The sequence below is a fragment of the Notolabrus celidotus genome, chromosome 20, assembly GCF_009762535.1.
Source record: "Notolabrus celidotus isolate fNotCel1 chromosome 20, fNotCel1.pri, whole genome shotgun sequence".
Classification (NCBI taxonomy): Eukaryota; Metazoa; Chordata; class Actinopteri; order Labriformes; family Labridae; genus Notolabrus; species Notolabrus celidotus.
In genome coordinates this window covers 7,193,741-7,209,931 of record NC_048291.1, presented here as the reverse complement: position 1 = coordinate 7,209,931, position 16,191 = coordinate 7,193,741, and the positions used below count along the sequence as shown (strand labels likewise).

The window sequence follows — 16,191 nt, the reverse complement described above, 5'->3', positions numbered from 1 at the left end:
ATTCTCTTTGTTTGTTTTGTATTACTCATATAATTTTTTAACTCTTGGTGAACAAAAAAATAATGAAAAATATGCAATAAAAAAATTGAATGACAATAATCTAAAAATAGTACATTATACCCATTTATAGTAAAAAATATCGACAAAAATAGTATCTAAACTTGAATTAAAACCTTGAAAACTGAAAATGTAATGAGTTTTCTGCCTTTCTTTCTTCCCAGATGACCCCTAAGTTTAGGGTTAGTGAACAGTTAATTATCAAAAGCATCAGTAGCAGTAGGTTAATTCATAACGGCACAGGAAACACAGACACATGCTCATATAGGTAGGGTCATTTACTGCAGACCAGCTAAATGAAGCCACATTAAATCACTTTGAGGGATAGAGGGGGTTGCGAGTCTTTGGCACCTATATTCTGGGGGTCGCGGGCTGAAAAGTTTGGGAACCCCTGCTGTAAATGATGTTTAAAGGTGCTTAAATGACTGATTATTCAGTAAACTCAAAGGCTACGTTCACACTGCAAGGCTTAATGCTCAATTCCATTTTGTTGTTTGCCTGTTCACATTACCATCTATAATGTGACCTGTGTCCGATTCCAGTGTGAACTGTTTGCGGCTCCGGACTGCCCTGAAGGCGCATAAGAACAGTAACAATGACGTCACATGCAGCTGTTTCACAAACGAAGTCAGCATTTTCACCTTTGTTACAAAGTTTTTGTGCAGTGGGAGCCGGAGAATGAATGACCAGGTGCGGAGGAGGTGTCACCCCATATATTTATAAGGTCCAAGACCTCGCTGTCCCTCCGTTGACTTGCTCCATCGTTGCTCTCCTCCATTTTTGCAAGGCTACCGCAACGCAGAATTGTGAAGTGGACCACATATGGAAGTGGTCTAAATCTGATGTGAAAAAATCAGATCTGAGTGTTCACACTACCTCTAAAAAATCTGACCTGGTCACTTGACCCCAAAAAAGTCAGATTTGGGCCACTTTTGCCTGCAGTGTGAACATAGCCAAAGTGTCTGTAACCAGGGTCAGATAAGGGATGGCAAACTTATCAGGTATTTGGTAGCATTAAAGATTACTGGTGAAGACTTACTTCTATGTGTGCTGTATTGTTCATCCATTTCTGGTGAGTCTCAGTTTCACTGTACACAGTAAGTTACATGGAGGCAATTCTCTCTGGCTTTTTAATGTAACATTACAGTATTCACATTTTAACCCTCCTGTTACGTTGCGGGTCAAATTGACCCTTTTTAAAGTTCAAAAATAAAAATAAAATTGTTTAAAGTATTTTTTCAGTATGAAACTTCTTCAGCTTGGCTTAATAGGTGAAATCAACATATACAATGAAAATGGTTGATTTCACATATTCGCAACCCCCTGCATGTTTATAGATATAGATACTGTTTGTGGGTCAATTTGACAAAGTGGGTCAAAGTGGAGGCTAAAGGGGTTAGAAGTGTCTCTTTCTTTGCAGCTGTGTGACATGTTTCACACCAATCTCACACGCACACACCCTTTTAACATGTTTTTTTCATTAAAAATGAGTGAGATATCCTCATTGAACCATGATCTGTGAGGATCAAAGAACACTATTGCGCTGAATATCGATTTAAATGGTTAGTAATGGAGTTAATAATGAAATTAAAAAAATGTTTATTGGGATTTTTTTGGGTTGTGACACTTTTGGATAATTAAATATGCCCCGGGTTGAATGAACCCAGGAACATTATTGCTGTTCCTGAGAAACCAACATAACAGGAGGATTAAGAAGTGAGTTTGTATTCATGAGGCAGCTCAAGACTCTTCTGAAGCATTTTTTGGAGGCAAAAATCGTCTCTTTTTGACCACTGGGTGATGCCAATATTAACATAATGATAGCGCCATTATGATACCTGCTGTTCTGTCCATCCCATTAAATAGCCTATAGTTAAAAACTCAAATGAGACACAATGTCACTTCAATGATTTGTTTCATGAGTACAATTACCTGATGCATTTCTGGATGGACCATGTGTAAAAGGAGTGACACGTTCAACATTTTTATCCGACACATAAAAACACTCACTGTTAAATATGTTTAGAGTCATTATTTCCAGATTGATATAGGCTGATGAATGTTAGTTGTTGGTGTAACACAACTGGATGATACTCATTTTAAAAACAGGACCACTTAGCTGCATACCATAGAAAATATATAACTAAAAACTTTTAGAGCTAATATAACTCAATGCACACTAAAATGTTTTTAAATGATGTTGAAATGTGTGTCATACAAGGAGCATGCAGCCTAGTTATGCTTTTATTTTGTATTTGATATTTAATAAGCAAGTCAGTTCAGCAACTTCTTAATTGTTTGATTTTTTTATTTATTCATTATTATTATTATTGCATGTTTTGTGTTATTGGAGTGGTTTAGAGATAGAGTTAAGAGTGAGGAGTTGAAGGGTCTTTGCTGAGGGTGTCAGAGGTAGGAGAGGGAGTTCCGGCATCTCTTCTAAAGAACTTCAGGAACTTTTTCTTGAAGGACTTCTTCGGTGGTTTCCTCGCCTCCTCGACCTGAGTCTCCAGGTTTCTCAGTCTGTCCATTAAAGTGTTTTCAGTCTTGGTTCTGTCTTGCTCTTCTTCCTCCAGAGACTTGTTGATGACATTTAAAGTCTCCCGGAAAGAGGCCTTCTCCTGCTCCCACTGCAGCTTTTGTTCTTTTAGCTCCTCTTGGGCTTTGTTCAGGGCGGTCTTTATCTCGAGAGCTTCTTTCTGCTCTGCGAGGAGCTGTGCTCTCTCCTTCTCCCACTCACACTTTAGGGTATGCAGGTCCATTTTTGCCTGCTGCATCATGATGGTCTCCACCTCACGTTCTGCCAGGAGACGGGACCTGTCCTCCTCCCACTGTTCTTGATTTAGCTTTGCCTTTTGTGCCATATCTCTGAACAGGAGCTTGGTCCTCTCCTCTGAATCAAGGGAACACTGGGTTTTTATCTGGGCTTGACGCAGGTCAGCCTCCAGCTTGGATGTTGTCTCCTTCTGCTCTTTTAAGAGGCGTGACTTGTCCTGCTTCCACTGCTGTTGCTGTTCCCTCAGTTCTTCCTGGGCCTGGTACAGAGCAGCCTGCAATTTGTTGGTTTCTTTTTCTGAGAGAAGGGTTGATGTGTCCTTCTCCCACTGCTGCTTCTGTTTCTTCAGGTCTTCTTGGGCCTGGCAGAGAGCAGCCTGTAACTTGATGGTTTCGTCATTCACCAGCAGCAGAAAGGTTCTTTCCTCTTCCCACTCTCGGCTTTTGTTCTGTAGTTCTTCCTTGGCCTGGCTCAGTGCAGCTTTCATGGTGGCATTCTCCTTCAGAGTCTCGGCCAAGAGAGATGAGTCTTTCTCCTCCCTCTGGTGGTCCTTGTTGGTGGTCACCTCCACCTGGAGACTGGGCTGGTCCTCTGTGCACTGACGCTTCATCATCTCCACTGCCATGTTTGCGTGGTACAGTGCGTCACGCAGTCTGGAGTTTTCTTTAAGGAGAACAGCTCTGTCATATCCCCACAATAGTGACTGATTATGTAGGGCGATGGAAACGCGAGACAGTTCAGCCTGCAGTCTGGTCACCTCTGTTTGCTGGGCTGGATGTTCATATGTCACGCTTGGCTCCTCCTTTACAATTTCAGGGACAGCCACCTCTGCTGTTTCCTGCTGGTTGGAGACCTGTGTTTGACAATCAGGCAGAGTGATCACCTCCGCGGGGAGGCTAGACTGGTCCTCTGTGCACTGACGTTTCTGAATCTCCAGGGCCAAGTTTGCATGGTAAAGTGCATCACGCAGTGTGGCGTTTTCTCCAAGGAGAATGGCTCTGTCATAACCCCACAGTTGTGATTGATTCTGCAGGGCCATGCACATACGAGACAGTTCAGCCTGCAGTCTGATCACCTCTGTTTGCTGGGCTGGATGTTCATCTGTCTCTCTTGGCTGCTCTTTTTCTATTTCAAGGGTAGGCTGTTCAATTTGGCATTCAGGCTCAGGGATCTGAACCTGGACCTGAACCTGGCTGGGACCTACACTGTCTGCTTTCGGCTCCTGCAGAGATTGTCGTTTTAATGGCTCCTTCTGCAGTGCAGGAAAGTCTACTGTGTCTACCTGTTGGACCACCTTCACTCCCAACTGCCAGACTGGGATGATGGCATCCTCCTCGTCCTCAAGGTCCGCAGGCTTCATATGCGTTCTGAGGGCGTCCGCTTCCTCAGTCCACACCTGCAGGACAGGGACGGCTGTCTTCCTGTTCTTTCCTTTCTTTGTGATCTTCTTCATCTCGATAATTGTGGATGTTCTGGTGAACTATAGTTTAACAATTGAAGTCAATTCAATGTCTGTTTGTCTCTCGCTCTGGTGGCTCGAATGAGAAGTTTGCAGGAAAGTCTGATCATTTATAGACTTTATTGAGGAGACCACTGTGACATCATAGTGTAGCAATAGAATGTGACAGTGAGCTACTGTATCTGTTTATAACCGTTTATACAGGCTGTGTTTGTCTGCTTTATAACATTCAGTAGTATGAACTTACAGTTTTTCTCAATTGTTTACACACATTTTCTGAAAGCATACCTCATACCCTCAGAACTCTACACACAAATCAAAAAACACAAACACATGGGGGCAAAAACCCTCAGTTCTCCTGCAAAACGAAACTTTACATTCAAAACAATGTTATTTCTCCTCAAACTCGTATTTTGTTTTCAAATGACACACAAACCACCATATGAATAGACATTTATAAGTACCAGTTGAACACTGATGTGCTCAATGTAAAACACTCTGATGAATGGAAAGCACTTCTTCTCCATTCATCATGACTTAGACCTTTTTTTTGTTCAGTGTTACACTCACTACAGACAGTACATACATAAGTGTGATGTAAAATATTTTAGAATATTGTTTTTATACTCCAAACAACCAAATACACAGTAACAAATATATTTTATTTTTCCCAAAAATACAATTTACACAGTGTACATCCCAACCAACACAAAGTTGCACATACAGTGGTCTACATACATTGTAAGAGTTTTTTTTTTTTAACTTATTTTTCTATTTTTAATATCATATACCGGTCTGTTGTGGTTAAGAGGGAGCTGAGCCAAAAGGCAAAGCTCTGAATTTACCGGTCAATCTACGTTCCAACTCTCACCTATGGTCACAAGCTGTGGGTTGTGACAGAAAGAACAAGATCGTGAATACAAGCATCCAAAATGAGCTTTCTCCGCAGGGTGTCTGGGCTCAGTCTCAGAGATAGGGTCAGGAGCTCAGACATCCGGGAGAGACTCAAAAGTAGAGCCGCTGCTCCTCCGGATAGAGAGGAGCCAGATGAGGTGGTTCGGGCATCTGGTGAGGATGCCTCCCAGACGTCTCCCTGTGGAGGTGTTTCGGGCATGTCCGTCTGGGAGGAGGCCACGGGGAAAGCCCAGGACACGCTGGCGAGATTATATCTCTCAGCTGGCCTGGGAACGCCTCAGTATCCTCTCAGAAGAGCTGGTGGAAGTGGCCGGGAAGAGGGGTGCCTGGGCTTCCCTGCTGAGACTGCTGCCCCCGCGACCCAGACCCGGAGAAGCGGAAGAAGATGATGATGATGATAATAAATATAAATACAAAAAAGAGGGTAATATATTCTATAAGGTTTCCAACTTTGAGCTGAACATTTAGATTGAGGCATCTCCTTAGATGCACAAAGTGGGCTGTATTTTGTTTTTACCAAACCTTAACCCTTACAACAATTTTCAGGTCTTCACTGCCAAAATTACATTTTCTTGAGTGTCCGCTTGAGGCTGGCTGCAGAAAGACCGGAAACCACATAGACCCCAATTTAAAAGAGACGAACTTTGCAGCATTAATAAACATGTTTACAGCCTGGTTGAAAACACAGCTTGGCTACAGTAGCTAATTTCTCTATTGGCAAACATTATGGGGGGGGGGGGGGGGGGGGGGGGGTTCTAACGCGACGGATCAGAAGATATTAAGATTACAAGTTTTTGCCCAAATAAGGATACGACTGACTTGATTCCAGGACGGGAACACATAGCTGTTGGCTAGGAGGCTCAAACTTCGCCTCTTTACGTCACACTCTGCCCGGTTGAGTTCCGCATTTCCAATATGGCTGCCACCGTCGATTGTTTTCAACACAGCGCTTCAGAAACAGATGGGTGACGTCACGGATACTACATCCATATTTGATACAGTCTATGATATTACACAGCTACCAACTAGAGATACAAAAATGGTTACACTGAGTATTTCTCAAAGATGATTTAATTAATTTAAAAAACATTTATTTATCAAAGTTAACATTTTCAATCATCGTAAATTCTTCACATTAGACATAAAAATTTATAATTTTTATCTCATAAATGTATGTCATGTAACGTTAATTGCAAAACATACATCTAATAAAAAATAAAGCTAAAACAACAACTTCTGTGTGTGCTGTATTGTTCATTTGTTTTATGTGAGTCTCGGTTTCACCGTAAATAGTGAGCTACATAGAGCCTTCCTTCTGGCTTACTTCAAGAGCATGAACCTGAAAAGAAAACTGATTTTCTTGTAATTAACGGGACTTAAGTTTGCTGAAATAACACCCTCATGATGCAGATTAGTACAAATAAAAGCATTGTCAGGTCAGTCCTCGAGAGGAGAAGATAACAACTTTAATGACTTTCTCAGGATGCACCTGTCTCTGTTAAACTGTCTTCACACAAGAAGTAACTTCAGTGTGTTATATCTGACACAGAGTTACTGATGACTCCCACTGTAACTCCAGCCCAAAAGCAGGATAGAGAGGCTCAGTGAAGGTGCAGTGGAAGGTGTGGAGGTGGAAAAGGGTCTCAGAGGAGACTCTGTAGAAGGACAGAGTCCCAGCAGGCCAGTCAAGATACACTGCCACTCTTCCAGTGTCAGAGGAGGAGTGGATGGGTATGACTGTTCTCCTGTTTCTGTGACAGGCAGTGTAATTAGCAGTGCGCAGCAGACTCCAGGACTGCTCGTTCTGTCCAATCCAGCTGTTGTCGTCTTGCCCTTTCCTTCTGATTCCTTTGTAAGCCACTCCAATGTTGACCCATCCTTTCCACTCCACCTCCCAGTAGCAACGCCCAGTCAGACCCTCCCGACACAGGACCTGCTTCAAGGGGTCAAATCGTTGCTGATGGTCAGTGTACGACAGCTTCTCAAGGACGTCCGTCACCTGTCTGCCATCCTCGCACAGAGAGAGCTTACTGTTTACTGTGTTTGGGTCCAGTGTGAGCTCACAGGCATCTGATGGGGAGATTATGAACATACAACACATTTATGTTGTTATCGACTCTAACTTTGGAAATGTGCTTTGCCATTTTTCATCAAGAAAGACTGTGCTCTTACATTTCCTTAGACCTGATGTCAGCCTCTTCATTCCACCATGTGTCGTACTAGGTATGAAAAAAACAGTCAAATTAGCATGCTCATTAAAACCCCAATTCAACAAGAGTAATTAATATTCTTGTAATATTCATTATAAATTTGATGCCAGCAACACGTTTCAAAAAGTTGTGACAGGAACAATCCAGTCCAGAAAGACTTAAATTTGTCAGATCTTATCTCACTTGATGCCTTTGGCTCCATCTTAAATGAAAGACAGACCCCAGAACAGTGCCTGTGTTTTTAAATGCTGTTTTTGTAATCACAAATCGCACTTTATTTGCAAATAAGTTGCAATTTACAATCATTGACTGCTTCTACATACTGTCTGTATATATGCTCCATGCTGTTGAGTTGTGCTGCTGACCTCTTGGCCAGGTCACCCTTGTAAATGAGGTCTTGATCTCAATGGGTCTCATCTGGTTAAATAAAGGTTAAGCAAAAATAAAAGAAATAAAACACTGAAAAAGTTGTGTAAAGCTAAAAACACCTGGACCTGTGGTCTGACAAACAGAAATCAGACATTCTTTTTGGAAATCTTGGATGCTGAGTCTTCTGCTCTGAAAGAGAGTCCAACTAGCTAACTAAGTCAACAACTATGATGGTGTGTGGATGCATCAGTGCCCATAGCATGGGACACTTAACCCTTCTGTTATGTTTGTTTCTCTGGAACAACGATAATGTTCCTGGCTCAATTGGACCCGGGACATATTCAATTATCCAAAAGTGTCAGAACCCCAAAAAATCCCAATACACATTTTTTTTAAATCTAATTTTTAACTCCATTACTAACCATTAAAATCAAGATTTGGTCCATTGGTGTTCTTTAATTCTCACAGATCATGGTTCCATGAGGATAACTCACTTGTTTTTCATTCAAATTCATGTTAAAACTTTTTAAACATACATTGGAAAGCTCTAAATATAAAAACAATAGTATTACATGACATAGATTTTGTTTATTATATTTTAAATTTTTCATTTTTCATTTTTTATGTAGCGATATTGATAAATTAACACGACTCCTCTCCTATCACGTGCTGCCCAGATTTTTTTGCTGCATTTAGCTGGTTTGGAAGGAATATGTTGCCTAAAATAGACTTTAAAGAGGGTCAATTTGACCCGCAACATAACAGGAGGGTAAAACATTCTGAACAATGTTTACAGGTTTTCAAGTAACTTATGGTAAACGCACCACTGAGCTCTCAAAGGCAGTAAGTCTGTATTACCTGAGATTCAGTTGGATGCGTGGATCCTCCTGAAGAGCACACAGTAACTTCAGGCCTGTTTGACCTGGATGGTTGTAGCTCAGGTCCAGCTCTTTCAGATGGGAAGGGTTGGATCTCAGAGCTGAAGCCAGTGCAGCACAGCCTTCCTCTGTGACCAGACAGCCAGACAGTCTACCAAACAAAGAGAAAGGAAGCAGAAAGCAACACGTTTGTTTTTGTTTTCCAACTTCCACTCCACACTTAGTGTTCCACAGGGGATAGTGTGCGCCAATTTAAGGCTTGGCTGAGTGCTATGGTGGAAAATCAACGTACCTGGGAGGGTTATTCCTTAAAAAATTTGACGTGTTAGATAGTGACTAGCGAGGGTTGTTTTTTGTGCTCAACATAGGCTCAGTAAAGATGGAGATGTTAAGGATACTAACCTCAGAATTTCCAGTCTGCAGTGTGAACCCCCAAGTCCAGCCGATAGCATCATCACTCCTGAATCCCGTAGATCATTGTCACTCAGGTCCAGCTCTCTGAGATTTGAGTTTTTGGAGTTAAGAACTGATGCCAGAGCTTCACAACTCTTCTCAGATAAGTTACAGCTATTCAGCCTGGAAAAGGTTGAAGACATACGATTTAGGTTAGTCAAATTCTTAAGCTTGAAGCAGTTTTATTTTGTCCACAGGGGGCGCCAATATTAACACAGACTGAGAGTTTCTCACAGGAGCTTTAAGAAAAACTTTGCTATCAGATTTGTGCTAAATTGTTTTTTTTTACACCAGAATTAATTTTCTCATTCAGTGCATCCTTAAAATTAATCCTTGGTTTATTATATTTACTGTATTTGCATTTCATGTTTTCTTACAGAGCTACTTTGGAGACTTGAACCACTGGCAGCAGCCTCTGCAGACCTTCCACTGAAGCAGAGTACTTCCTTAGGTCAAACATGTCAAGGTCTTTTTCTGATGACATCAAGATGTAGACCAGAGCCGACCACTGAGCAGGGGACAGTCTGTCTGTTGAAAGACTCCCTGATTTCATAGATTGTTGGATCTCCTCCAGAAGAGAGCGATCATTCAGCTCACTGAGGCAGTGAAACAGGTTGATACATCTCTCCGGAGATGGATTCTCTCTGATCTTCTCCTTGATGTGCTGCACTGTCCCGTGTTTGGTGTATGAGTCACATCTCATCTGTTTCAGCAGACCTCGTAGGAGCATGTGATTGGTCTCTAGTGATAAACCAAGAAGGAAGCGCAGGAACAAGTCCAGGTGTCCATTTGGACTCTGTAGAGCTTTGTCAACAGCTGTCTGGAAGATCGTTTTTCTCGATGATCTGAACAGCTGAAGCCACCACCAGGATCTGGATCGTGGTTCTGAGAGCAGATCGACCCCTGTGTTGAAAAATGTCACAAAGACGTAGAGAGCAGCCAGGAACTCCTGGATGCTCAGGTGGACGAAACAAAACATCTTGTCCTGATAGAGCCCACACTCCTCTCTGAAGATCTGTGTGAACACTCCTGAGTACACTGAGGCCTCTGTGATATCAATGCCACACTCCATCAGGTCGGACTCGTAGAAGATCAGGTTTCCTTTCTGCAGCTGCCCGAATGCCAGTCTCCCCAGAGACATGATGATGCTGCTGCTTTGATTGTTCCAGAGGGAATCTGTCTCAGCTCCTCCATGATACTTGACTTTCCCCACTGTGGACTGAACCACCAGGAAGCGGATGTACATCTCAGTCAGGGTCTTGGGCAACTCTCTTTCGTAATCTGCTTTCAGCATCTGGTCCAGAACCGAAGCAGTGATCCAGCAGAAGACAGGGATGTGGCACATTATGTGGAGGCTTCGAGATGTCTTGATGTGGGAGATGATTTTGCTGGCCTGTTCCTCATCTCTGAACCTTTTCTTGAAGTACTCCTCCTTCTGAGGGTCACTGAACCCTCTGACCTCTGTCACCATGTCAACACACTCAGGAGGGATCTGATTGGCTGCTGCAGGTCGTGTGGTTATCCAGAGGTGAGCGGAGGGAAGCAGGTTCCCCTTGATGAGGTTTGTCAGCAGGACATCCACTGAGGTGATCTCTGTAACATCAGTCAAGATCTCATTGTTTTGGAAGTCCAGAGGAAGTCGACATTCATCTAGACCGTCAAAGATGAACACAACGCTGTACTTGGCAAATCTGCAAAATTCTGCATTTTTTTTCCCAGAGAAGAAGAGGTTAAGAAGTTCCACCAAGCTGTACGTTTTCCCACTCAGCAGGTTCAGCTCTCTGAAAGTGAATGGAAACGTGAACTGTATGTCCAGGTTGGTTTTGTCTTCAGCCCAGTCCAGAGCGAACTTCTGTGTTAGGACAGTTTTCCCGATGCCAGCCACTCCCTTTGTCAGCACTGTTCTGATTGGTTGACGATCTCTGCCAGGTAAGGGTCTAAAGATGTTTTCACATTTGACTGTGGTCTCTGGTCGTGATTGCTTCATAGACGCAGTTTCGATCTGTCTGATCTCGTGTTCATCGTTGACGTCTCCACTCCCTCCCTCTGTGATGTACAGCTCTGTGTAAATTTCGTTCAGCAGAGTGGGGTTTCCTGCTTTAGCAATTCCCTCATAGAGACATTGGAACTTCTCTTTCAGTTGTGATTTGAGTTTTTGTTGATATGTAGGAACAATAGTTTCTGTAAGAACAGGGGAAGATAAACATTAGTCCATTTCCCACATTAAGTTATCTCCTCCAAAGCCTTTCATGGGATCTTGAATCATAGACAGTTTTCAGGCTGTCAAGGTGAAAGCCTACTTGGATTACTTCCAATGAAGCACAATGATATAGGGCGCCGTTTGTAAAGCTGTGCACACTGAAAAAAAACAGCAACATTTCTTCATACTTAGCTCCAAAACGTCATAAAAGGGTAGTGTGAATTTTTAGAAGTCACATTTACAGCAATATCTGTGATCTTTTTCACTTTATTTTTGTTGTGACATATATATAAATGTTAAATCTAAATGTTAAATGTTAAATCCAAATGTTAAATATTAAATCTAAATGTAAAATATAAATATAAATATAAATGTTAAATATAAATGTTCATTGCTAAATCTAAATGTTAAATCTAAATGTTAAATGTTGTTCTATGATCCTAAATATTTAGTCAATATGAAAATTCACACTGCCGCCCAGTGGAAGTACAAAATAAAAGCATCATAAAGAGATACAGATATCCCAACCATAGTCTGTCAGTATTGACTCCTACAGGTTACTAGTTAAACCCGTACCATCCGTAATGTGCACTGCATTAGCAGGAAATGTTGGAAAGGCAGTTTTTGGAGGCCAGTGAGAGATTTCACAACGCTGAGAGACAGTACTGACCCAGTCTATGGTACGGACAAGCTAAGTTGGTATTACTAAGTCTGTCACTTCATGAAACTTTTATTTTGGTATTTACACTGGGCGGCTGTGTTAATTTGCATATAAGCTAAATATTTAGGATTGCAGATCAACATTTAACATTTAGATTTACCATTAACATTTAGAATTATCAATCATTGTTTACATTTATATTTATATCCAACACTTATATTTATATTTAACATTTACAATTAACATTTAAATTTATATTTAAAATTTATATTTATCATTTCGATTTATATTTAGCATTTGGATTTAAGAGTGATTTTAACTTAAATATATTTGTCAAAACAAAACTAAATGTGAAAAAGATCACAAATATTGCTCTAAATGTGATAAAATATAGATATATATAATATAATTCACACTACAAGACATTTAAAAGCCAAATGTGGAGAATTTTTGCTGTTATTTTCAGTATGCAGAACTTTACAAACGGTGCCCCATACAATGAAATCGATAAATTGATCTGGTAAGCTTTATTTCACTTATGTACCTTCAATTCAAATCTGAGTTTCTCATGGGTTAAATTTCTCTCTTTAAGGGCCTGTGTCCACTACCCACATAGCAAAATTGGTCTGGCCCGGTTCTGGCCCACAATGCTCTTAGACTCGGCCAACATACCACAAAGAATGACGGCCCTTAAGTGGCCCAGATATAGTTTACCAGAGACGGCCCACACATGGGCCAGCTTAATCACAAGCTCAACCCTAATCGGCCCAGATGCGGCATGGACAGATCTGGGCCACAACCGAGCCACAATCGGGCCAGATGTGGCATGTCATCATATATACAATGCCATCATTGCCAGACCTGGTCCACATCCGGTTGACATACCACTTACCATGCCAGCGGTCTGCCAGCAGTGCCGGCTTGATGCCAGATCTGGCCCAGACCTATCAGACCAATTCTGCTATGTGGGTAACTGTGTTTTCTGTGCGTGTAGCGTTTCTTTTCCAAACTAAACCAACGTGGTTAGTTTCGACAGCACAACTTAAGGAACACTGCTGTGCTCATCAGTGTCAGACTGTATGAAACATAGTTGTCGTCTCAGGTGATATGAAGCCCAACGATGGTAGTGGTCGCCATATTGGGAAAGCTGACTTCCCCTCACTTTTGGTCGATCACAAGCAAAGAGGCAGAGCTATGGCAGGCAGACAGCTGTAACCTACCCACCTGTTTATGAAACGAACAACACTCTCATTTTGTAAATCCATGCCTAAGTTTGAATCCTAATATAATTCATTGAGTCAAAGAAAATACGAAGCTTACAGGGTATTTAAAACAGACTTAACAAACACTATTAAAGGAAGAAAAAGTGCCTCAGGTCAACTCAGATAACCTAACAACAGTAAGCGCCTGTGTGAAGTACTCTGAAATTGAGGTTGTCGATGCTGCCAGCACAAAAACACTGTTAGTGGACACAGGCCCTGACCTGCTGTATTTTATGAGCATCAATAGATGACACAAATCTATAGCTCTCTGTATTTTCCACTTTAAAGGTCTTACTGCACTGCAGACAATCAGCCAGCTCCTCCTGCTCCATCCCTCTCAAACAGTTCAGAGTGATCTTCAGAAGAGCCTCTCTGCTGCTCCTTCTTCTCTCTTCTTCCTCACTGTTCAGAGTGTCGCCCTCTTTCCACTGACCCTCTGAGGGGTCGGGGTTATCTGAGCTGAGAGCTCGCTGGAACAATTTCAGCTCAGTCTTCACAAGCGTGATTACAGTGTCTTGAAGGAGCTGTAAAATGGAAACAGAGAAACTCATCATACACGCTTTGATTGTGTTTCAGGAAGTGTAGCATGTAATTTATGCTTTATTTCTACTTATAGTTGAATTCCCAAACCCTGAATGTAGAGTTCAGATCAGTTTGATGCTTGTGGACAGGCTCTGATCTCTCCTGCTGAGGTCTGAAAACGTGACATTCAAAGACACAAAAAATACAGGATCACATCACATCACACAAATGCATCAAATTACATAATTAAGACTTCAGTAGTGTGCATTGTTAATTCCTTGCTTCGACGTCTGATATCTAGAAGTTACATAATGGATCTCTGCACACAAATTCTGTCTGCATGCACATTTTATGACTGTACAGGTGACATTTGTATAGGGTGAATTAATCCATTAATTTTTTCAAAAATTCATTTGCTACAGCTATCATCTCTCTCTCTCTCTCTCTCTCTCTCTCTCTCTCTCTCTCTCTCTCTCTCTCTCTCTCTTTCCATCCCCAGCTCGGTCTCAGCAGATGTCTGTTTAACATGAGTGTGGTCCTGCTCGAGGTTTCTGCCTGTTAAAGGAAGTTTGTCCTTGCCACTGTAACTTGCTAAATGCTGCAAAGTGCTCTGCTCATGGTGGATTAAGATGAGATCAGACTGAGTCCTCTCTGTAAGATGGGACTGGATCTTATCCTGTCTTGATGTTGGGTCTTTGTTAATAATAGAACATAGAGTACGGTCTAGACCTGCTCTGTTTTTAAAGCCTCTTGAGATAACGTGTGTTGTGATTTGGCGCGATACAAATAAAGACTGATTGATTGATAAATTAAAATACAAACCCAATGTGAAATGCATCATTCTGATCCTTAAAATCAATCAAGCCGCCTATTGATTCCCTCACAGACATACAGCTGGGTGTGTCTTCTCTCTCGTCCTGGGTGCTTTAACACAGAGCATTATTTCATTATCAGTCACACATTTATACATTTATCTCTTCAGATAAGCGTAGATAAGATAAGCACAGCGGCAGACTCTTTTTCTTCTTTAGAAAAATAACACTTAGTTCAATAAAACAATACATTTGTTCCTTGGATGGTTTCATTTACAACAGGCACTTCACTGATTTTGCACATCAAGTTCAGTTATCCTGAAAGGTTTCTATGTATTCCGTGAACACAACTTTACAACCCTGCTAATAAAAAAATTAGACACTGTAAGAAGTAAATAATAACAGAATAAAGCAACAGCTAAAAAGCTTAGAGTCAGTTAATAGATTTCTTTCTGTGCTTTTACTAAATTAAAAATAATTTTCATCAGCACTTTGCATCAGACTAAACAGCAAAAATAAGCATGTGTTCTTATTTTTTTTGTATGGACTAAAACTTACTTTTCCTCTGGAGAGATGCGTCCAACTTTAAAATCAATCAGGCCACCTATTGATGCATCACTAATGGACTCACAGCTGGTTGTTTCCAGTCTCTCCTGTTTTGTGCTGAGCAACAAAGAGACAGAGCAGGGAGAAAACTTCAGCCGTACACTTTTGAGTGTGGACATTTTTGCAGGGAAAAGTAAGACAGAAACTCTCCGTAAAACTCTCAGAAAATCCTGGATTTTAAAAGGGCTTCACAAAGGCTCAGTCACTAACATTATTTACTGGGGTGGTAAAACTCACCTCTTTTCTGAAGAAAGTTGTTGATCAGTAAGATAATCATCTCTGCCTTTTGTTTTGCGGCTCTGCATGGACACAAAGCCGGGCTCAGTTGAGTCCTCCCTCTTCTGCTGCATCCTAACAAACACGAGCAGAATGATGTTCAAGTTGGAAAAAAAGACAAAGCTCTATAAGCTTAGCTTAGCTTTACATTTAAATTCAAACTCTAGAGTTCTCTTATATTTTCTGTATGTTTCATTTTGAGTGAGAAGCTGTCCCTTTATCAAAACTGTGTGACTGAAAATCAAAAGATTCAGTGTCTGAAGGATTCAAGCAATAAAATAATAAATGATCACAATAAAGCTCCAGTGACAAAGTCCATAATTATGGAACCATATCAGAGACCAGAGTCCAGAAATCAAATATCAGGTTGCTTCTTGAAGCGTCAATAAAATGTTAAAATGTAACTAAGTCATATTATCTAAGTCTTCTCACTTTGTAAATTCATACCCACAGTTGACAAAATGGGCCCTCGATTTACAAAACTGTGCCCACAGTTTGTGAATTGATGCCCTGCTGATGAATTTGCGCCAACAGTTGAAGGATTTGTGCCAACAGATTGCAAATTTTGCCAACAGTCTAAAAATTTCAGCTAAGAGATTATGATACAGTTCCCACAGTGTTTAAATCTGTGAACAGAGTAGAAATTATTGCCAACAATTTAGAAATCCATGCCTACAGTTTACAAATCTGTTCCTATAGTTAATGTTGATGCAACCTGTTTTTTTAACTATACCT

At 41.2% G+C, this 16,191-nt stretch overlaps 1 protein-coding gene across 1 annotated transcript; it reads right to left on the bottom strand.

The window, feature by feature from the left end:
* Positions 1-6,655: 6,655 nt before the first annotated feature.
* Positions 6,656-15,511, bottom strand: LOC117832583 (NLR family CARD domain-containing protein 3-like). Its single transcript, XM_034711778.1, has 10 exons — positions 15,418-15,511; positions 15,133-15,237; positions 14,585-14,686; positions 13,871-13,934; positions 13,536-13,764; positions 9,495-11,298; positions 9,067-9,240; positions 8,645-8,815; positions 7,380-7,426; positions 6,656-7,277 (listed from the first exon to the last, which is right to left on the bottom strand). Exons 1-10 carry the CDS (start codon positions 15,483-15,485, stop codon positions 6,742-6,744), a joined length of 3,300 nt encoding a protein of 1,099 aa, XP_034567669.1. The 5' UTR covers positions 15,486-15,511; the 3' UTR covers positions 6,656-6,741.
* Positions 15,512-16,191: the final 680 nt, after the last annotated feature.